The 22,516-nt window shown below is 37.9% G+C and overlaps 2 protein-coding genes across 3 annotated transcripts in view; one reads left to right on the top strand and one right to left on the bottom strand.

The window, feature by feature from the left end:
• The window catches only part of Rftn2 (raftlin family member 2), a 61,287-nt gene extending 50,588 nt beyond the window's left edge, over positions 1–10,699 (bottom strand). The window contains exons 1-2 of one of the 2 annotated variants that reach the window (XM_015481194.2): positions 10,476–10,699; positions 10,012–10,158 (exon numbers count right to left, since the gene is read on the bottom strand). In XM_015481194.2, the coding sequence (XP_015336680.1) occupies positions 10,012–10,150 (139 nt within the window). In that variant the 5' untranslated portion in view covers positions 10,151–10,158; positions 10,476–10,699. The other variant, XM_015481193.2, reaches the window with a different exon arrangement.
• Positions 10,700–19,504: 8,805 nt separating this feature from the next.
• Positions 19,505–22,078, top strand: Mars2 (methionyl-tRNA synthetase 2, mitochondrial). Its single transcript, XM_015481195.2, has one exon. It carries the CDS (start codon positions 19,565–19,567, stop codon positions 21,344–21,346), a length of 1,782 nt encoding a protein of 593 aa, XP_015336681.1. The 5' UTR covers positions 19,505–19,564; the 3' UTR covers positions 21,347–22,078.
• Positions 22,079–22,516: the final 438 nt, after the last annotated feature.

The raw sequence follows: 22,516 nt of genomic DNA on the forward strand, positions 1-22,516 counted from the left end.
TTGTGGTGCTGGGAACCCAGGGCCTTGTCCATGAAAAGCAAGCTCTCTATCAACTGAGCCATATCCCTAGCCCTAACTTCCCATTCTTGTAGTTGTAGATGATATGGAGCTACACTAGTTGTGTATTCATATATGAACATAGGAAAATATAAGCTACTATATAAATTATGTAGAAAATTTTTTTTCTACTGTCTTTCTTATTCCTATGCCCCCTCTCTAGGGATCTGGACTTATTCTAAAAACATAGCCTGCAGAACAGAATCTGTATGGAGGTCCCTCCCTAACTCACACTCCAGGTTAGGGGTCCCTCACTCCTGTTCTAGATCTCAGGTTCCTAATTCACACTCTAAATTAGAGGTCTCTAATTCACAGTGATCTACTGTGATGAGTCTTGTACTGAATTGCCCATGGATACCAGGATGACAAAAAAAGGCAGTTATGCTGGAATTCTGGGGAACACTCAAGGCCTCTTCCAAAGAGTGCAGCTGCCCCAGATCAGTGCTACAGTCAAGGGTGTTGAATTTTCTTAGAAAAGTCCTCAAATTTAGATTCTTATGTACTGTCTCCCAATTTTTTAAAGGGACAATTAATCCAAATAATTTAACACTGTCAACTTTGAGACCTTTCTGATGTCTGAATACAGCTATGAGTTGTTGGTTTGTGAGTTCTGCTGAGTCACCCCAGGGATCTCCATATCAGAGCCTGCCCAGATCCAGGTAAGCCTCCTAAACCATCTTTGACAGTGGTTATCCTCCTAGCACTCCAGAAAAAGTGATCCAATTCTTTCTCAGAATGGGTAGGAGTAGGAAGATGGTGGAGAGTTTGAGGTTCATTTTATTAACAAGCTGTCTTCCTTATAGGGACATTGCTGTAAACAAGAGACATTGGGGACTTGCTATAAAAAGGCCATTACCATTCAAGAAAGGTAAACCCAGGAGCAACAGCAAAGAGGAATAACAAATGTGGGAATTTTGTTGAAAATTTTTTCATATAATCCTCCAGAGTTTTAATGCTGAAATAAGACTGGAAGGCTGTTAGGGAGTCGTTCACACCTGATTCATCTTACAACTGTGAGGAAAGGGAGAGCTGTGCATACAGAGTGAGCAAGTTTCATCAGCGCTCATTAGAGTAAGTAATTATGTCTCCATGATAGGCTCAGTGTTTGAGGCCAGTCTTTGATTCGATGTCCTTTTACTGGGGCAGTGAGATCAACAGGTCTATTACTTTCTAAACACAGGAAATTAAAGGGGTGGTGGTGGCTGTTTTGGCTAGAATTTTAACAGTATAGGCAGTTTGCAGCAGCTGCAAGCCTTCTTGCTCTTTTTAGATCCCCACACCAGCAGTTCTTTCTTGATATCTTTGGGAGCAGGAACAAATGGTCCTTTTATAGGACCCATTTTATTAATGGGTGTGGCTGGTTACTGTTACATTAGTGCTATGTAATTTGTAAAACTTTATTATATCTTAAAGGGCTATTGTAATTGCTATTACAGGCTACTTTGCAGTCATTTTGAAAACTGTACAAATGCAAAGTGGATTTTTATTTAAAATGAAATATGCTTTCATTTATCCTTATAGTTTCTTTTATTTTTTGGTACTCAACCACTGAGCCACATCCCCAGCCCTATTTTATATTTTATTTAGAGACAGGGTCTCACTGAGTTGCTTAGTGCCTCACTGTTGCTGAGGCTGGCTTTGAACTCTCAATCTTCCTGCCTCAGCCTCTTGAGCCCCTGGGATTACAAGCATGTACCACTGTGCCTAGCTTATCCTTATAGTTTCTAAAATAAAATATCCATAGACTTTTTTTATGCTTCTTTGCTTAAAAGTTTCATAGACAAAGATCACAATTTAAAAATAGAAACACATTCCAGTATAAAGCTAAGAACTTGTTCAATGCTAAAAGTTTTGCTTTGATGTTGCAACTATGAAAATAGTCCAAGACATACATATTTATTTTCATCAGCTCACCTCTGAAGATTGGTACGTGTTTTTTTTTTTTTTTTTTAAATTTATTTATTTATTTTTCGGTGGACACAACATCTTTGTTTTGTATGTGGTGCTGAGGATCGAACCCGGGCCGCACGCATGCCAGGTGAGCGCGCTACCACTTGAGCCACATCCCCAGCCCCGATTGGTACGTTTTTTGAAATATTTATAAAACATTGTTTCCTTAAATAAATTGTGCAGACACTAACCAGCAATTTTACCACTTCTAAAAAACAGAATAGACTTTTAATTTCAATGTTATCTCCAGCAATTATAGTAAAAAGGAAACTCAGGAAAAGAGAGATAAGGTAACTTGCCCAAATTTCTAGTAAGTTGTGAGGCTGCAATTGAACCCAGACAGAACGACGTGAGAGCCAGTGCACTCTAGCCTACAGGAAAAGAAAACTTCATTGATTTGATTGTTTCAGAATTTGTGAAAATTCAGACAAACTGGGCAACAGCTTTTAGACTAGGATAAATTTTTAAGCCATTTAATGTATGGATATTAAAAAGTATCTGATTTATTTGTCAAATGTTTAAATAATCTGGAAATATAAGCTACTATATAAATAACATCTCAATTGCATTATCTTTTGTTTTCAATGAAAGCTTCCATCTTTGTAATTGTTCATTAATATATATATGTGCTTTAATTTTTTTTTTTCAGTACTGGGGACTGAACCCAGGGGAGCTCTACCACTGAGCTATATAACCAGTCCTTTTAAAATTTTGTTTTGAGACAGGGTTCTCTTTAAGTTGCTCAGGCTGGTCTCTAACTTGCAATTCTCCTGCCTCAGTCTCCCAAGTTGCTAGAATTATAAGTGTGTGCCACCATTCCCTGCCAATATATTTAACTGAAGTAATATAATTACAGTTTTAAAATATGGTAAAACTCTATTGAACTATACAGTTCATTACTACAGGCAGATACACAACACATCAACTTAGGAATGTCTTGAACTCTTGCAGCCTTATGTGCCACTGCTTTCTCCTGCATATGCTGCACTCCTCTCTGTTGTAGACGCAGTTTCCAGAGACCATAGAATTTCCTCTTCTGGGTGTGTGTTTGTACATCTTTTCTTTCAGCCTTGTCCCTTTTTTTTAAAATCCTTTTTTGAGGGGGAGAATTGAGGGGTGATAGAAATTTAACATACAAAAGGGAAAAAAGCATGCTTAAATCTACCAACACTTGGGTACCCATCATCCATTAAAAAATTAGAATGTTCAGGCATGGTGGTGCATGCCTGTAATCCCAGCCACTCAAGAGGCTGAGGCAAAGGATTGTGAGTTCAAAGCCAGCCTCAGCAAAAGTGAGGCACTAAGCAACTCAGTGAGACTCTGTCTCTAAAATAAAGTACAAAATAGGGTTGGGTACACTGCTCAGTGGTTAAGTGTCTCTGAGTTCAACCCCTGGTACCTGGTACCCCCCACTCCCCAAAAATTAGAACGTGGCCAGCACACTGTAAGCCTCCTACTTCACTCTTTTCAATCACAATCCCCTTTCCCTTTGCACTCCCTTGACTTTCAATGGTAATCACTTCCTTCTTGTTCTTTTTAGTTTACTACCCAAGAATGCATCCCTAACCACTTTACAGTTCAGTTTGCTGATTTTTGTACTTCTGGGGATCAATACAAAGCCTTGAGCATACTAGGCAAGTATTCTACCACTGAAAAACTGGGGTTTTGAGCTTCATATGAGAGAGGTCATACAGTGTATACTTTTATGTCTTCTTCACTCAACATCATGCTGTGAGCGTTACCTTGTGGAGTTTGTGTAGTTGTAGTTCCTTCATTTTCATTGCAGCATCGCAGGGGTCAACAACCTATGGCCCACAGCTTGTTTGGTTATGTATCATCATGGCTGCTCTAGCATGACAACAGCAGTGTTGAGTAGTTGTGAGTGAGACCACGTGGCTCAAAGAGCCTAAAATATTTAAAAATCTATCCCTTTATAGAACACTTTACTGACTTCTGAAGTACAGTGTTTCCTTTTGTGAGTATGCCACAATTTCTTTTTCTATTCTCTTGTTCTTGTTATTCTGAGTTGTTCACACTTTCGGGTTATTACAGATAATACTTCTGTGGCCATCTTTGTATGTGACTCATGCTATACATGTGCACACATTTCTTCTGGGCATATCTTTATCCAGGTAGATGAAGTCAAATGTTATGTTTTTCAAAATGGTTATAACAGTTTACCAACACTTTCTAAATTTCAGGTATTTTGGATGATTTGTAGTGGTATCTTGCTGTGGGTTTAACACGCATTTTCTTGATTGTTAATGAGGTCAGAATTTCAAATGCCTGTTGCCTACTTGGACTTTCCATTTTGTCTGCCCAAGTTCCTTGTCCATTTTTCTGTTGGGCTTTTTCTTTATTGACTTATATTTTTTATACTCTGCATACAAGCCTTTGTCTGAGTCCCACTCATTCTTTACTTCCCAGATGAGGTGATACTTCTCAGGCCAAGGTGCTCTTCTTCATACTACTTCAGCTTGTATCCCAGGGTATAGTGTGCATTGTCTCTGCACATGCACTTAGCAGTTGCCCTCACTAGGATGCTCCTAGGATGTAGATTCCTAGAGGGCAGGGACTAGGCTTTATTTTAGCACAGGAAGTGCTCAATGTTTATTTATTAAAAAAAAGAAGAAATGTCCATCTAGATATAAGAAACATAGGAAAAAACCCCAATGTACTGTAGATAGCTAATGGAAATGTATATGTATTATTTCCCAGCATTATTTTTTAAAAAATGTTTTTTTAGACATTGATGGGCCTTTATTTTGTTCATTTATTTACATGGGGTGCTGAGAATTAAACCCAGAACCTTACACATGCTGGGCAAGTGTTCTACCATTGAGCCACAACCCCAGTTCCTTCCAGCATCATTTTTTAAAGTGTGTCAACTGTGCATTGTTATTACAGGTTCCTTCCTCTCTCAGTGCAGAATGGAATCTTTCTCTCCTACAATAGTCTGGATTTGTGAGTTTTGTTATTTTTCTCAACCAAAACATCTTACCATTTCAGACATAATGGAACATCTTAGTTTTTTTTTTCCATCTGGAAGAAAGGTGACTAGGCACCATAACAGGGATTATGTTGACACTTAGTTGAATCAGTCATTTTTATTATTAATTTCTTCTTTTGTAGCACTTTAGTTTTGAAAATTCTTTGACTGCTTGAGGAAATGACCAAGAACTTATTAGATTGACACAGACATTTTTCTTTTTAACCTTCATTTAGGATCTTTTATTCATTCCTTGTTGATTTTTTAATGCATTTCTCTGCATTTTTTTCTTCATCTTTCTTGAAAGTTCTCTAGCATTTAAAATTATTGATTATTTGCATTATAAAACCCTCCCTTTCCTTATGTTCTCTGGTACTGCACAGTCCTGCTTGTTTTCACTCTGTCATGTTTACTGAGTTGTTCTTTTTTATGGCTATGTCCAAACAGCCCAAGACAACTGTGCTCTGCCCACATTCCCTCTCTTGAAGACTTGATTTTAATCCCTCATTGAAACGGCCACCTCTGCAGGGATGTTCCACTGCTGCCTCAGATTTGACATGCCTGCAATGGAACTGTATCCTTTGATTACATGCTTGACTCCCTTTGGGATCTCTCTCTTGCTGAAAGAGGCATCAGTATTTCCATATATACTGGGCTCAGAACCAGGAAGTTACCCTGGGTTCCTCATTCTTTCTGGCCCTTCATATCTAGCCAGTCACTGGCTAAGTTCCTCTTTTATAACATCTGTTGTATATTCTCCTTGCATTCCATCCTTATCATTGCCCCTCACCTGTGGGTTCTTATCACCATTAGTGTTGGCCACTACAAGCAGTCTTTTAACTTTTCTCCTTGTCTCCATCTCTCTCCACTGCAATTCCAACATTGGAGTTTAAACATCTCTGCACCTATTGACTACTCATTCAAAAAAGCTTTGTAATTATTTATTCTTCATATAATTGAATTTAATCAATGCAGAACTCCTTCCAAACTCCATTTATGTCCAATCTTATTTTTTGCCTCTTTATTTAAAAAATATTTTTTGGTTGTAGTTGGACACAATACATACATTTATTTATTTATTTATGGTGCTGAGGATAGAACCCATCACCTAGCATGTGCTAGGCGAGCACTCTACCGCTGAGCCACAACCCCAGCCCCTTATTTTTTGCTTCTTTCCTACAAAGCCTTCTTTAGGTCATTGCTATGTGTGCTCGCCCTTGACCATACACCAACCTCTTAATTTTTTTCCTTCTTATCTAAGCCTTACTTTTTCTTCAAGGGTCAGTAAAGTCCTAACTCAAGTTCCAACTGGTCCTATTCAAAATTGATTTCTCTTTTAACTGATACTTATTGTACCATATCATTTTCTCTAATGTGTACTTTATAATTTTTCATTCATTCATTCATCCAACAGCCACTGCTATGTGCCAAACACAGTACTAGAAACAGAGAATATAAAGATGGGCAAAATATAGTTCCTGCCCTTGAAGAGTTCATAATTTCGTTTGGTTTGGCCAAATAGAATAAAAAAAAATCTGCAGGAAGAAACTGTCTTATTCCTTTTTGTATTTCCAATGTTAATCAGTCTCTTCTACAGTATATATACATAATATGTACTTATTGCTATTAATAATGTCGATGAAAGACAAATATTTTCTTCTTCTAGCAGTAATGCAGCAAGCTAGCAAAGTTTACTTCATATTTGTATTAGAAATTCAAATAAGAAAGCTGCCACCTGTCCTTCTGATGAGTTTTTAGTGTTATAGAAACTCTATTCATAAAGCTATAAATGGTCTTAAAAACTCTTCAAGCTATTATTATTCAGATTGTTTTCCTGGATTGTACATGAATCATGTGCAAAGTTAACTTTTCATTGAGAAATTCTATAGTAACATATACACACATTACATGCTAACACACATCTATAGGTATATTGTAAGAAATCTCTAGATAACTTATAATTTTCACTGATAAGCAGAAGTAAAAAACTGTTCATGAATTGTTACCTTATCATAATGTAACAAACTTGCTACAGTTAGTAAAAGAGCCCAGATTCAGGACCCATGGAACTACAACTTCAGAACCTTGTATGCCTTGTATGATTATGTTATTATTTCTCCTGTGGCAATGTAAATAAATTGTTGGAAGACCAAAAAGAACAAAGAAAATGAAAGAGGAAGGCAGAGAAAATGAGGGGGAGAGAGGGAGAGGGAGAAAGGGAGGAAGGAAGAGAGAGAGAGAGCACTCAAGAGAGCTAGAGTAGCAAGAGGGAGCAATAGTGAAGACACTAAGAGGTGTAAGTTGTTTTGTGGGTGGAGCTTTGAAGGTGAGGGTAGAGGGTAGAGAGTGACAAGTGAGTTCATTGGTAATATAGGGGATAATTTTGAAATATTCTGCATTATAGTGAAAATAACATTTGAAGTTCATATTCCACCATGGAAACTTCTTGTAAGATAATTTGAAATGTATTTGTAAAGTTGTGGCGGAAGAGGGAGCATAAAATGGAAAATAAATAAGTTGTTCCAGATAATGACAGCCACCACAACACAACATAGGGTACTGGAAATTTTTAAAGGATTTCCTCCTGTACCCATGGGCTTTTTATTTTTATTTTTATTATTTGTGTGTGTGTGGTACTGGGATTAAACCCAGGAAGACTTTACCATTGAACCACGTCCCTAGTTTTTTTATTTTTATTTTTTATTGTGAGACAGGGTCTCACCAAGTTTCCAAGGCTAGCCTCCAACTTGTTGATCCTTCTGCCTCAGTGAATAGGCTTGCTTTATCGTGCTGGGCCCCATTGGCATTTTATTCTCTGTCTCATGGCCTCTGTTTGGAAAAAAATGAGGAAAATAATGTAAGAGACAGGCTCATTGTGACCACACACAGCTGTCACCAGGCCATTTTGTCTCTTCAAAGGTTGCTCATTGCATGGTGACCTCAGACAGGCAGGAGGTGCCACTCTTTACTACCACTTTGAGCAATCATGGGACAGAATTGCCAGGGCCAAACAGAAGGCTAGCATATTTTAATTCACTCTGATTCACTCCTGTATACACTGGATTTTGGCAGGTGGCAGAGATAAAAAAAAAGAAAAGAGAGAGACAGAGAGAGAGAGAGAGAGAGAAAAAATCAGGTAAACTATGATCTGGGCTGGTGCTGGGGTGCTGGCTTCTGAAGCAAAGGCAATGGCAAAGACCAAAACAACCAACCAACCAACCAAATAAGCCAAAACAAAAACATATGGAAGAATTGGAGAGAAATGGGGTACCAGGAGACTAGGCGCCTGTACCAAATAGGAACCAGATGCAACTTTAAAATATGTGCCTGCGGTATGAGTTAACATTTGCCCACTATGCCTATACCTACACTTTACGGTGGAATACTCTATTACCTTCTCCAAACACCTACCATGGAAGGTGGAAATTATATTCCTTTCACAAATTAAAGAACTTCTGATAGAACAAAACCAAAATGATTTTTGAATGAAACTATAGATCTTCCTAATTCAAGGATGATTGCATTTATATAAATTTGTTTGAGATGTTAACATTGTTGAAAATAAATGAATCCAAAAAAAATTCAAGTTACAGAAAGCCTTAGGATCCTGGAATGGATTGTGCTGTGAATCTTAAAGAGCAGATCAAAATGACTGGCCTAAATTTTATGAATAGATTCAAGGTTAAGGGGGGTATATGTTTGTGTCCTATGATTGACAAGGAAAAGAAATGGAATAAATAGTACCATGTTACAAATATTTTCTCAAATTGTGATATTTTAAAAAGTACAGAAAAAAATATAATTGTTTGGTTACTTCTCTGATTATTACTATCATCTTAATTTAAAACTCTCAATTAAAAAGAAAATTAAGAATACTAATTTTTTTCTTTTGGTAGCCTTAACTTTAAATAAAATTAGGCATGTGAACATATATAGATTTTGGGTTTTGTGTATGTCCCTGGAATGGAATTTGTTTGTTGGCCAGCTCAATTTTTGACAAAGAAAAATGGGCTGTTCTTGCTTCTTGCACAAAGATGCACTGTTTCCAGAGCAAACCAAAAAAAAAAAAAAAAAAAAAGGATTTGCGTAAGTTGAAAAAATCTTAAAATAATATCCAACCAATAATTTAGTTAGTATAAACTTTCTATTAATTGATAAAATTTATGATTTCTGAGAATTAAAATTATAACTTTATAATAAAAACTTAAAATACCAGTATCTGGAAATCTTAACTGCAAACAAGTTACTCTAAATCTCATTCTTAGTACCCCATAATTAAAGATACAGTTCTTTTTAAAAGGTGTTTTGTTCATGCAGTTGTACAGTACTCAAAGTTTCCAAAAGAAATGAGGCAAAGTATTTGTGAAGTCGAGCTGCCTCGGTCCCTTCCACAGAGCTGCCATCTGGGCTTGTTTATTTGTGTTTCCAACTTTCTGGAACAGAGAGTTTCTCTGTTAGCGACAGAGCAGTGAGCAAAGGAAGTGTCTTATAGAAGACTCTCCTTTTTCCCTCTTTTTTCTATAGTTTCAAACTTTAGTCTGGTCAAAAATATCAAATGAGTAATATAATCACAAAATTCAACCCAGTTGGCAACTTCAGAATTGTCTAAGCAAATCATCTTGCACAATTTGATACACGCAATATTGCCTACATGCCACCGTCTTGTGCCTTTCAAACCTTTTTCAAAACACAAGCTGTCATTAAGGATATATAGCTACTCAGCCTGGAAACCCAATGTTGTTCATCAATCTGTCCACAAATAAGTATTTGATTTAAAAATGAAAGTAGCATTTCCAAGCAGTTTTCCTAATTTTGGAAAGTACATATGAGCCATGTTACAAAAACAAACAACCAAAACAACACACAAATCTTTCCAAACGAAATGAAAAAACAAACAGCATTATTGTTAAATCTAATTATGAAGAAAAGCTTAAGAATTTATAAGTCAACATTTTAAAAAATTAGTAGTCTCTTAGTTTTAAAACATTTAATAAATTAAATAGAAGCAAAAGTACCTTGTAAAGTAAAATCCAGCAATACATATTCGTAAGCAAATTCTGTCTTTGTTTCCACTTGCGGTCTCTTCAGGGTAGAAAATATTTTTCCAGGGCTGCTATCATCAGGGTCTTCTAGCTTTCTAAGTCCGCACCCCATGGCAAAGTCTGTAAGGAATTAAATTGCAGGAAAGGGGAGGGAGAACAACAAATTCTGTTGTTTAAGCTGCAAAAAGAAAGTTACAGACTTAACTGCTTTGATTTGATTTTCAGCAAAACCATAGACACCGGAAAAAAAAGGTTGGGGTCCAAAGAAAGGAGTTGAAGACTGACTTTTTCTATCCATTTTTCTGTAAAGTCACTGAGCCCATGATTAAGCTACAGCTCTGGGAGGCTGGGCTTGATGTTAGTGAAACATGCAAGCTGCTACAACTTAGTAGAGAATTTCCATGCCACGTCAATTTACAGCCAGCCAGCCCCCCTACCAGAGTTCTGTCGCTCAGGGCACCAACAGTGCTTTGTCTATCCCAGTTGGCTGGATGATAAAAGAGGTGTCCCAAAACGGAAATAAAAAGGCAAAAGCGCAACTCAGATGTAATTATCTACAAGTTAAAGACATATTCAGACACAGTAGCATCCAATTCTTTTTGTTTTCTTTCTTCCCTCTGTCTTGTGCCCACCCTCCTTCCTCCCTGCTACTATTGAGAGAGGGAGAGAGAGGGAGAGGGGTGGAGAGAGAGAGAGAGAGAGAGAGAGAGAGAGAGAGAGAGAGAAAAAGGGGGAAAAAAACTGGATTCTCAACATGGTTGGAAACAAAAATCATTTCCAGAAAGGAAGTCAGCTTTATGAGAAAACCGTTTCTGGAGTCCAAAAGGAGAAAAGAAAAGTGAAGGGAAAAAAGAAGCACTTTAGTCTTTAAACAGCACTTTTAAAGATTTTTTTTTTCTAACATGTAGTTTCTTTTTGCCTGAAAAATCATATGCTGATTAAAACTGCCAAGTATAAAAAATTTACATTAAAATGTTTTCATAAAAATTTCTTAATGCTAAAGGGAAACAGATATATGGATAATTAGTTTTCCTAACATCCTTAAATAGTTTGAAACACTCCGCTATTAGAGTACTTAAGATAATAACTGATATAACACTTCTGCAGTTTTCAAAGTATACTTAAACAAAACAAAACACTGAAACTCTGACAACCTGATTTCTTCAGTTTTATAAATTGCCATTTACTTGAGGTCAAGAACAACTTATAATGGATGATTTGTGGTGAGTGTTTATTACATTTAACTATGTGCAGATCTGTTAGTATGGTACACTCATCAAAACTATAAGCCCTGGAATCAGACTGCCTGGGTTCAAATACAGCTTCAGGCCTACTACAGATGTGACCTTGGGCAAATTACTTGACCTCTTTAAGTTTCAATTTTCTCTGCTCTAAAATGGAGTTAATTATAGTACTTATCTCACAGGCTTGTTATGAAGGCTGAGTGAGATAATCTTATCTGCTATCTTAACACTTGTCCTGGCAAATAGCACAGAATACATTTATCTATGTATGTACATTATAAAATGGGACTGGGAGTAGTAATAGGAAGGAAGTGATTCTGCCACCACTCCCATTATTTACCTGATTTCTTACAAAACAAGTCCTGATCAAAACTGAGATTCTGGAGAATATCACTTTGAAAAGATTTTTCAATTACATTCAAGTGTACAATTGGAAACTCTCCAAAGGGGGGGACAGGCTCTTTAGTTTGTAGATCACCGTCATCTTTTGCCCTTTCTTCTGGCCAACTTGTCTTCATGTTTTCCTCCTCAAAAATATTTTCTTTTAATATGTATTTTTTTTAGTTGTGGTTGGACACAATACCTTTATTTTATTTATTTATATGTGGTGCTGAGGATCGAACCCAGCGCTTTGCACGAGCTAGGCGAGCGCTGTACCGCTGAGCCACAACCCCAGCCTCAAAAGTGTTTTTAACAGAGGAAAATTCCATACTTCTCCGTGTTTATGTATGAGCATGGTTGGTGATAAGCAAATTCTGGGTAAATGTGACTAAAAAGACAGCAGACTCTGACCCACAGTGACTCTTTTGAGTCTATTTATAGTGCTTTCATGCCTGTCTTTTTCATGTTCTCTCTTGTAGGATCTGGGCTGTGTGTGTATTCCTTTATGGCAGAAATGTAATCTTTGAAGGTTACTAGTACCTATTGAAGTGCCTAGAAGATTATTATTAATTTTAAATATAAATAATTTTAAAATTTCTTTTTTTGGAGACATTAAAGAAATCCAATAATTTACCATAATATTATACTATCTTAGGATAAGTGATTTGTGCATACAATGTTTTTTTTATGTTATATAATTATATAATATAAACTTTAACAAGAATTTGTACTGGGAAGTAAATAAAAATTTGTTTAGTACCCATTATATTTATTAAGTGCCACTTTCCAGGCACTCAGTTAGATACTGGGTATCTAACTGATAACTAAATGATAACTGGGTATGGCCATTTGCCCTAAAGAGCCTTAGTTATATGGGGAAGACAGGCTTAGAAATAGAGAATTTAAATGTAATTTGGCAGCTGCTGAAATAGAAGTATGCATAGATTGCCTATAAGCCCAAGAAGGGGCCTCTCAGTCTAGAGGATGACGTCTGAGCTGTCTTCATGGATAAATATGTATAAGATAACGAAAGAAAGGTAGGGAGCATGTGTCCCAAGGAGAGAAAAGCAAAAGCAAAGTCATGAATCATAAAAACAGCATGGCATGTCTAAGGAACATGAAGCAGTTAAGAAGTACTAGAATGTAAAATGTGAAGAAAATAGAACAGGCTGTAAAGGAGAAAAGGGCCTAAGCTGTAATGGAGGTTTTTATGCTATACACAGGAAATTTGTACTTTATTTCATAAGTTAAAAAAAAGGGAGTAAAATAATTCAGTGGAATAAGCAAATGAGTTTGGAGTAGGCATGTAATATCAATTTGCATCTTAGATACATGATTGGGGCTGCTTTGAGGAAGATGCTTTTAATTGGAGCAAGAAGGAGGGAGTGAATCAGGATGGTTATGCAGTATCCAGTTAAGAGCAGATAACCAGGGGCTAGGATTGTAGCTAGTGGTGGAGTTCCTGCCTTGCACATGTGAGGTTCGATCCTTAGCACCACACCACATATAAATAAATAAATAAATAAATAAATAAATAAATAAAGGCACTGTATCCATTCAGTCAGTTGCCTGCCACTCTTATATCCAATCATTACAACAATTGTCCCCATATAAAATCTTTTACCAATGATGATTCCCCACTTTTGTAATTAGGATAAATTTTTGAAATAAATGTCTTCTAACATTGGTTACTTTTTTAAAAAAACATTTATTTTTTAGTTGTAGTTGAACATAGTACCTTTATTTTATTTATTTATTTTTATGTGGTACTGAGGATCGAACCCAGGGCCTTGCACGTGCCAGGCGAGCACTCCACTGCTGAGCCACAACCCCAGCCCAACATTGGTTACTTTTTTGTATTGAATTATATTTGCTGACAACAGTGGATTTCAGGGACAATTTTCAGTTCTGTGTCACAAATGGGAATTCCCAGGTACAAAAGCTGGGTCTGATGGATTATCAATTCTTGTCTATGTGGCTAGAAACAATTAAAGTGTATTATTGATTTTTGTTCATGTTATAGTAGACACTTAGTCCCTGAATTAATGAATGACAATTATGAAAATGTAGCACAACATTACGATAGTTAGGAGGCAAGTTTGGACCATCTGAATTCACAGAAATCTTGAAGCTTCTAAGAGATAATTATCTATCATCTAACCCATTCTCTACAGAGAGAAACTTTTGCATAATAGTAAAAAAAATCCAACCTATTTTATGTGTTCCTGCTCAAAGAAGTATATTCAACAAAAATCTGAATGTTTTTGGAGCACCTACTATATACGAAAGAACTGCAAGGAACAAAGATGAAAAGCCACATTTTATGCTCTCCAGAATTTATAAGCTGGCAAACACTAAGTTTTAACTTTTCGATGTAGTGTTTCACATTTCCAAAGAAGTTGATGGCTTATTGAAAACATTATTTATTGGGACTGGGTTGTAGCTCAGTGGTGGAGTGCTTGCTTCTCATGTATGAGGCACTGGGTTCAATTCTCAGCACTGCATATAAACAAATAAATAAATAAAGGTCCATTAATAACTAATAAAATACTTAAAAGAAAATATTATTTATGTATTCTTTCTCTAATCATTAGAAAAGCTACAATCACCATCCACTAAGAGTTGTATAGACTAATACTTGTATTTTGACATTATTTTTTCTATAGTCTGGCTTCTCAGCCTAACACACTGAAAAATTTTTATGGCTTTGTAATTTTCAATGTCCAGCTGATGCAATAATTTTTTTTCCTGTTTGGTGCTGGGGATTGAATCCAAGGCCTCACACATGCTAAGCACATGCTCTACCATTGAGCTAAATCCTTGGCCAATAGTCTTTTCTTTACAAAATTGACTATTTAAAAAAATAATAATAAATTTGTTTTTTATGTGGTGCTAAGGATAGAACCTGGTGTCTCACGCGTGCTACTACTCTACCAGTGGTACTACTCTACCACTGACCTACAACCCCAGACCCCAAATTGACTATTTTCAACTGCTTATTCTTCTAGACAGTAGTTTACAAGGTGCTTATGGCATAGCCTTTTGTTTTAAAGAAATGAAAAGAGAGGGATCTTTGAGCAGGCAGGGTTGTGGGTTGTGCTCTGTTATCTAACAGAACAATTTAGCTTTTATCAATTTCATACATCAGTAATAATTTAAAAAAACATGACTTTCAGAAAATGACACCATTTACATTATAAACTATTTGTTTTCTAGGAATAAATCTACTGAAATGTTAAGCCAGACTAGTATTTTAAAAATTATAAAACTTTACTGAACAGAACAAAAGGATAGTTTCTAATTTTAATATAGTTAAAAAGGACATTCATGGTCATTTTTTTTTTATAATTTAATGTTGTAAATATGTCAGTCTCCCTTGCCCTTAACAGCTGTCATTGATCTACAGATTTAATGCAATGATTACCTAAACCCCAACAAGTCTTTTGTATGGAACTTTTCAAGTTGATTTTAATATTTTATGTGGAAGATAAAAAGTCAAGAAAGAATATTGTAAAGACTAAGAAGAAGAAATTAGTTTTGTATATGTTAATATTTAGTAAAAAGCCATACCAATTTAAAGTTATTTTTAAACAAAGCTCAGAAAAATTAGCAATACAATAGAATAAAGAGCCTGGAAACAAACTGATGTATGGGAATTTTCCATTCAATGGAGGTGACATGGCAGATCAGTGGAGAAAATGGAACTGGGACAACTCGTTAGCCATGTGGGGAAAATAATTGGATTTCTTCATCTTACCATACAAAAAAATGTCAGTTCTAGGGTTTGGGGTATAGCTGAATGGTAAAATGCTTGCTTAGCATGAGAAAGACCCTGGGATCAATCACCAGCCCCCCAAAACAAACAAACAAAAAGGAAAAGAAAAGAGAAAAAGAGACAATTCTATATAAAAATCATCAAAAGCAAAATGTTATAATTTTATATGAAAATATAGATGTATATTCATCTTACCTCAGAGTACAAGAGTATCTTAAGAGGAAAATGAGGACTGGGGTTTTAGCTCTGCGGTAGAGCTCTTGCATAGCACAAGTGAGGCACTGGGTTTGATCCTCAGCATCACATAAAAACAAATAAATAAAATAAAGGTTAAATTCTTTAAAAATAGAGGAAAATGATAATCATAAAATAAGTCTAAAATGAATTGTATTAAAATTAAGAACTATTCATTAAGACTCCTTAAAGTGAAAAGATGAAATATAGCTGGGATATACTGCTTATATTTGCCAAATATCAATCAGTAAAGGAACAGTATGAACAATACATAGAGAACTCTTGCAAATAAATAAAAAAGAGAATTTATAATTTTTCTAGAAGAACTTCAAGACCATTTTAAAGAAATATATTTTGTACAAAAATAAATAAGCATGTCATAGGAACAGAAACATGTATGTTCATTAATATATGAAGAGATGTTCAACTTCAATTGCAAATCAAGGCCACAACAATACAAAATTTTTAAAAGTTGTGGTAAAATATGAAAAATATAAAACTTACCATTTTAAAATGTATAATTCAATGGCATGAAGTAGATTCACAATGTTTTGCAATGGTTATTTAGCTCCAAAACTTTTTCATCACCCCAAGAGGAAATTCCATATCCATTAAGCATTTATTCTCTCCATTATAGTTCTTCCTCAAACTGCTGCAACCTCTTATTTGCTTTCTGTCTCCATGCATTTTCTCATTCTGAATATTTCATGTAGTAGAGTCATATAACATGCAGAATTTTTGTTTGGCTTTTCTCACTTAACATATTTTTAAAAAAGATTTATGAATATGGTATCATGTGTCAGTACTTCACATTTTTTAATGGCAGAATAAATTTCCATTGTATGGATATCCATATTTGTTTCTCCATTTATCAGATAATGGAATTTGAGTTGATTCCACTTTTTGGCTATTGTGAACATAAGTTTCATAGTACTTTGTAGCCATTTGACTGGCAAGAATGAAGAAGCTAGACAACATCAAGCACTGAATAGATCTTTTTAAGGAAATGTTGCTAATCAGAGTGAAAATTTATTTAACCATGTTGGAAGAAAACTTCATATTATCTTGTGAAATTGAACATTCACATCCTCTACAAGACAGCAATTTCACTCCCAGGCATATATTCAAGAGATACTTCAGCATAGAGGTACCAGGAATCACACACAAGAAAGTTAATAGCAGTACTGTTCCTAAGAGTAAAATATTTGAATCACTTGGGTTAATCAGTAGACATTTATTTTCTCTCTCTCTTATAAATTTTTAGTTGTAGATGGACAAAATACCTTTATTATTTATATGCAGTGCTGAGAATCAAACCCAGTGCCTCACACATGCTAAGCACATGCTCTACCATTGAGCTAAATCCTTGGCCAATAGTCTTTTCTTTACAAAATTGACTATTTAAAAAAATAATAATAAATTTGTTTTTTATGTGGTGCTAAGGATAGAACCTGGTGTCTCACGCGTGCTACNTTTTAATGTGGTGCTGGGGATTGAAGCCAGTGCCTCAAGCATGCTAAGCAAGTGCTCAGTGGAGCCACAACCCCTCCTCTCCCCACTTCTTTCTTTCTTTCTTTCTTTCTTTCTTTCTTTCTTTCTTTCTTTCTTTCTTTCTAAGGAGTTCTGTTCTACAGGAAAGAGAAAAAATGGAAATGGGGATTGAGGTTTTTTTTTTTTTTTTTTTTAAGGTTAGAGAACAGTAGTAAGCAGAAATATGCATGAAGCACTGGTTCAATGGAAACCTTTTTTTTTTTTTTTTTGGCAGGAGTGGGGATTGAACCCAGGGACCTCTGCCACTGACTCATATCCCCAATCCTTCCCCTTTTTTAAACTTCTTTTTGGGGCAGGTACTGGGGATTGAAATCAGGGGCACTTAACCATTGGGCCACATCCCTAGCTCTATTTTGTATTTTATTTAGAATCAGGGTCTCACTGAGTTGAGACGGGGTCTCATTGAGTTGCTTAGGGCCTCGCTAAATTGCTGAGACTAGCTTTGAACTTGTGATCGTCTTACCTCAGCCTCCCTAGTTGCTAGGATCACAGGTGTGCGCCATCAAGGGCTCCCTTCTCCACCCTTGTTTGTTTTTTGAGACAGGGTCTCAGTAAGTACCCCAGGCTGGCCTTGAACCTGTGATTCTCCTGCCTGAGGCCTTGAATCTCAGCCTCCTGAGTCACTGGGATTATAGGTCATACACCACTGCACCCTGCCCCAGTTTAGATTGACCTTTACTTGCCCTTCTTAAACCGCTGGATCAAATAAGAGAATATTGACTGATTATTTTTTTTGATATTTGTTTTATCTTTGGTATAGAGAATTCTATTAGTCCATCTTCCATATCAACACAGAAATTGGTTCCAACTTCCCATATACTTTCATTCGTATAATGTATGAAATAATCAGCGGTCAAAATGAACTACATGCAACCACATGGATGAATTTTACATGCAACCACATGGATGAATTTTAGTAAGAAAGTATTGAATGAAAAAGGTGAGTTGAAGATTCATGTAATACTATATACTTTTTTAGAATGTTTAAACACAAAATTAAATGATTTTACTTGAACATATTATATGTATGATAACATGAATGCACAAATACAGAATTCAGGACAGGGATTACTTCTCTGGGGAAGTGAGGGGCACAAGAAAATCAGTACACATGACTCACTGCTAATCTTTTAGTTTAGTGGTTCTCAGACTTTAGCACGCATCAGAATCACCTGGAGAATGCCTTGAGAATGTGGGGAACGGGGCCTAAGAATGTGCATTTCTAACCAAATTCCAGATGCTTCTAGTTTTCTGCTTTCCTGGGGAACATACTTTGAGAACCATTTCTAGTACTTCACTTTGGTTAGATTGTGGGTTCACAGGTACTCCATTCTTTTTTTTTTTTTTTTGGACTGGGGATTGAGCCCAGGGAGCTCTACCACAGCGACATCTTTTTATTTTTGAGAGTTTCACCTATGTTGCTAAGGTTGGCCTCCAACTTGCAATCCTGCTGCTCCAGTTTCACAAGTAGCTGAGATTACACCGCACCCAGTTGTTCCATCCTTTTTTTTTTTTTTAAATTACATGTATATCATGAACCCCTAAGTTACATGAGGGAGCACTTGGAATGTAATTCAATGGCAAAGCCCTTGTCTAGCACTGGGTTCAATTCTCAGTACCACAAGGAAAAAAGTATCAATTAAGTGGGGAGAGGGTGTAACCCAAATATGAGAGTGTGTTATGAACTACAGACTATTACTTCAATTCTGGGCTCCTGAGGTTTCTCCTGCCCCCAAACTAGAGTCCCATTACTAGAAGCAAACTTGAAAAACACTCCTAGAAGATTATCAAGACCATTAAAAAAATATTAACAACTCCTCTTGAAAAATAAAATTGAAAATTATTATTCTTTATGTGCACAGCAGCAACATTGCAGTCTACTTCCCTGGATCTCAAGTGTCTATGGGAAGGATTTAGCAGATCAAATCTACATCTTGATTCAGCAAATAGTGTTTACATAAAATATTCTCCAACTTTTTCAGCTCTTATTCTTCCCTTATGTTCAGGTTCTGAAATAAAATTTAGATCGACCTTTCATATATCGACCAGGGCATATGCAGAGGAATGTCCTGCCTAGAAAGGGAAACAGATCCATGAGTGTAAAACCGCAACTTAGAGAAGGGAGCTGAAGATATTATAACAGAAAAGAGGCTATTTTCCCGCCGACTTCCGCCAAGAAATCTACTGGCGCAGAGCCTGTGGAGGATGGCAGCGCGGGCGGGCGCTTACGGCCGAATTCCATTGGTTTTCGGGGCGGAAGCGTCTGGGCGGCTTGGCTGCGCATGCGCCCCTCACACGTGCGTTTAAGACACCGCCTCCACAGCTTAGGCCGGCTGGAACTATGCTGCGAATATCTGTCCTCAGGCTGCTGGGATACTCGGGGACCCGCAGGGTCTCTCTCTTAGAGAGTTCTGGCCCACGCCACTATGGTTCAGGCTCTCAGTGTACCCGCGATGATCCTCAGGACACGCGCGCCTACTTCACCACACCCATTTTCTACGTGAACGCGGCGCCGCACATCGGACACCTGTATTCCGCGCTCTTGGCGGATGCCCTCTGCCGCCACCGTCGCCTCCGAGTTCCCGGAACTGCCGCAACCCGATTCTCTACCGGCACCGACGAGCACGGTCTGAAAATTCAACAGGCGGCGGCCACTGCCGGCGTGGCCCCGATTGAGCTGTGCGATCGAGTCTCTGCCCAGTTTCAGCAACTTTTCCAGAAGGCTGGCATCTCCTCCACCGACTTTATCCGCACCACGGAGGCCCGGCACCGGGTGGCCGTGCAGCACTTCTGGGGGGTGCTTAAGTCCCGGGGTCTGCTCTACAAAGGGCTCTATGAAGGTTGGTATTGCGCCTCTGACGAGTGCTTCCTTCCTGAGGCCAAGGTCACCTGGCAGCCGGGCCCGTCCGGGGATTCGTGCCCTGTATCTCTCGAGAGCGGGCATCCTGTCTCCTGGACCAAGGAAGAAAACTATATTTTCAGGCTTTCTCAGTTCCAGGAGCCACTACAGCGTTGGCTGCGAAGCAACCCTCAGGCCATCACTCCAGAGCCATTCTATTACGGAGTCCTTCAATGGTTGGAGGAGGAGCTACCGGATCTATCTGTTTCTCGAAGGAGTAGCCACCTGCACTGGGGCATTCCAGTTCCTGGGGACGATTCACAGACCATCTATGTATGGCTGGATGCCCTGGTCAACTACCTCACCATAATTGGCTACCCCAATGCTGAGTTCAAATCTTGGTGGCCAGCCACATCTCATATCATAGGTAAGGATATACTCAAATTTCATGCCATCTATTGGCCTGCCCTCCTCTTAGGGGCTGGATTGAGCCCACCACATCGCATCTATGTCCACTCCCACTGGACGGTGTGTGGCCAAAAGATGTCCAAGAGCTTGGGCAACGTGGTGGATCCCAGGACTTGCCTTGATCGATATACTGTGGACGGCTTCCGTTATTTTCTTCTTCGGCAGGGTGTTCCTAGCTGGGACTGTGACTACTACGATGAGAAGGTGGTTAAGTTGCTGGACTCTGAGCTGGCAGATGCCTTGGGAGGTCTTTTGAACCGATGTACTGCTAAAAGAATAAACCCTTCTGGAACCTATCCAGCCTTTTGCACTACCTGCTTCCCTAGTAAGCCAGGGTTGGTGGGACCATCAGTTCGTGCTCAGGCAGAGGATTATGCTCTCGTGAGTGCAATGGCTAGTTTGCCCAAGCAGGTAGCAGAGTATTATGATAATTTTCAGATCTATAAGGCTCTGGAGGCAGTGTCCAGCTGTGTTCGGCAAACTAATGGTTTTGTCCAAAGGCATGCACCATGGAAATTGAACTGGGAGAGCCCAGCAGATGCTCCCTGGCTGGGTACTGTACTTCATGTGGCTTTGGAATGTTTGCGTGTCTTTGCAACTTTGCTTCAGCCTGTTACCCCAAACCTAGCTGACAAGTTGCTGTCCAGGCTGGGGGTCTCTGCTACAGAGAGGGGACTTGGAGATCTATTTTTCTTGCCTCGATTCTATGGACATCCATGTCCTTTTGAAGGGAGGAGGTTGGGACCTGAAACTGGGCTTTTGTTTCCAAGACTTGACCAGTCCAGGGCTTGGCTGGTGAAAGCTCACAGGACCTAAAAGCTCATTTCTTACTGGCTTGGGGTAAAAGCAATGTGTTATTTTCATTTTCAGGAAGGTTATACTAGTGTTTTCTGAGCACATACTCCATGTGCCCGTGAACAAAGGTTTGTAGCCTTTCAGGTGATGACTACTTTGATTTCTCCATGCCCATCAACCACTGTCTTTTGTGCACCAATGTTCTAAGATGTCTCTAGGGGAAAAATGGGTAAGAGAGAAAATTGCTGATATTTTTCCCCCATTATACCTCCTCTTAAACCAGAGTTATGTTATTTGTTTGCCCAAACTACCTCTCATTACTTCTGCTTCTCAGGCCAATAAGTACAGTGACTCCTTTTATTGAGAGAGGGGTTGGAGCCTCCCAGCCTCAGCTTTTATAGGCTAGCCCTACTTTGTTAACATATTGGGTGTCTGCAGATTCTTTTAAAAACCATATGATTTTTGCCCATATTCATTCCCATTATTTAAACTCCATGCCTACTAGGACTTCCTACTTTGTCAGTCAGTCCACAGTTGTGTTTTGTAATGTTACACTTCAACCAGTAGATGGCTCTAGTCTCACACTTAATTACTTAAAATTGAAGTTTCAGAATTAAGTTTTCTGCTAATTTCACTGGGCTTTAAATTTTTATGCTTTTCTTGATGATGAGATATCATAAGGGATTTTGTGTGTGTGTGTGTGTGTGTGTATTTGTGTGGTATTGGGGAGTAAACCCGGTGCCTTGTCCACGCTATCCACTCTACCACTGAGCTATATCCCTAAATCTTGACTCTCTTAAAATAACAATTATTTGCCACCACTGCTATTTGGATAAGTTCTTTTTTTGGTGGTGTTGGAGATTCAAGCCAGGACCTTGCGCATGCCAGGCAAGTGCTCTACCACTGAGCTACATCCCCAGCCCTCAGGTTTTTTTTTTTTTAGGACTACTGAAAAATGACATTTACCTTTTTTTTGGTACCAGGGATTGAACCCAGAGGTGCTTAACCACTGAGCCACATCCGCAACCCTTTTTATTTTGAGACAGAGTCTTGCTAAGTTACTGAGCCCGGCTTGAACTTGTGATCCTCCTGCCTGTCACTGGGATTACAGATGTGTGCCACCACACCTGGCTGACATTTATTCTTATTGATAGGCTAATAAATGTATAAAGTTGTTTATATGATAAACTA

This window comes from Marmota marmota, unplaced genomic scaffold (assembly GCF_001458135.2).
Source record: "Marmota marmota marmota unplaced genomic scaffold, marMar, whole genome shotgun sequence".
NCBI lineage: Eukaryota > Metazoa > Chordata > Mammalia > Rodentia > Sciuridae > Marmota > Marmota marmota.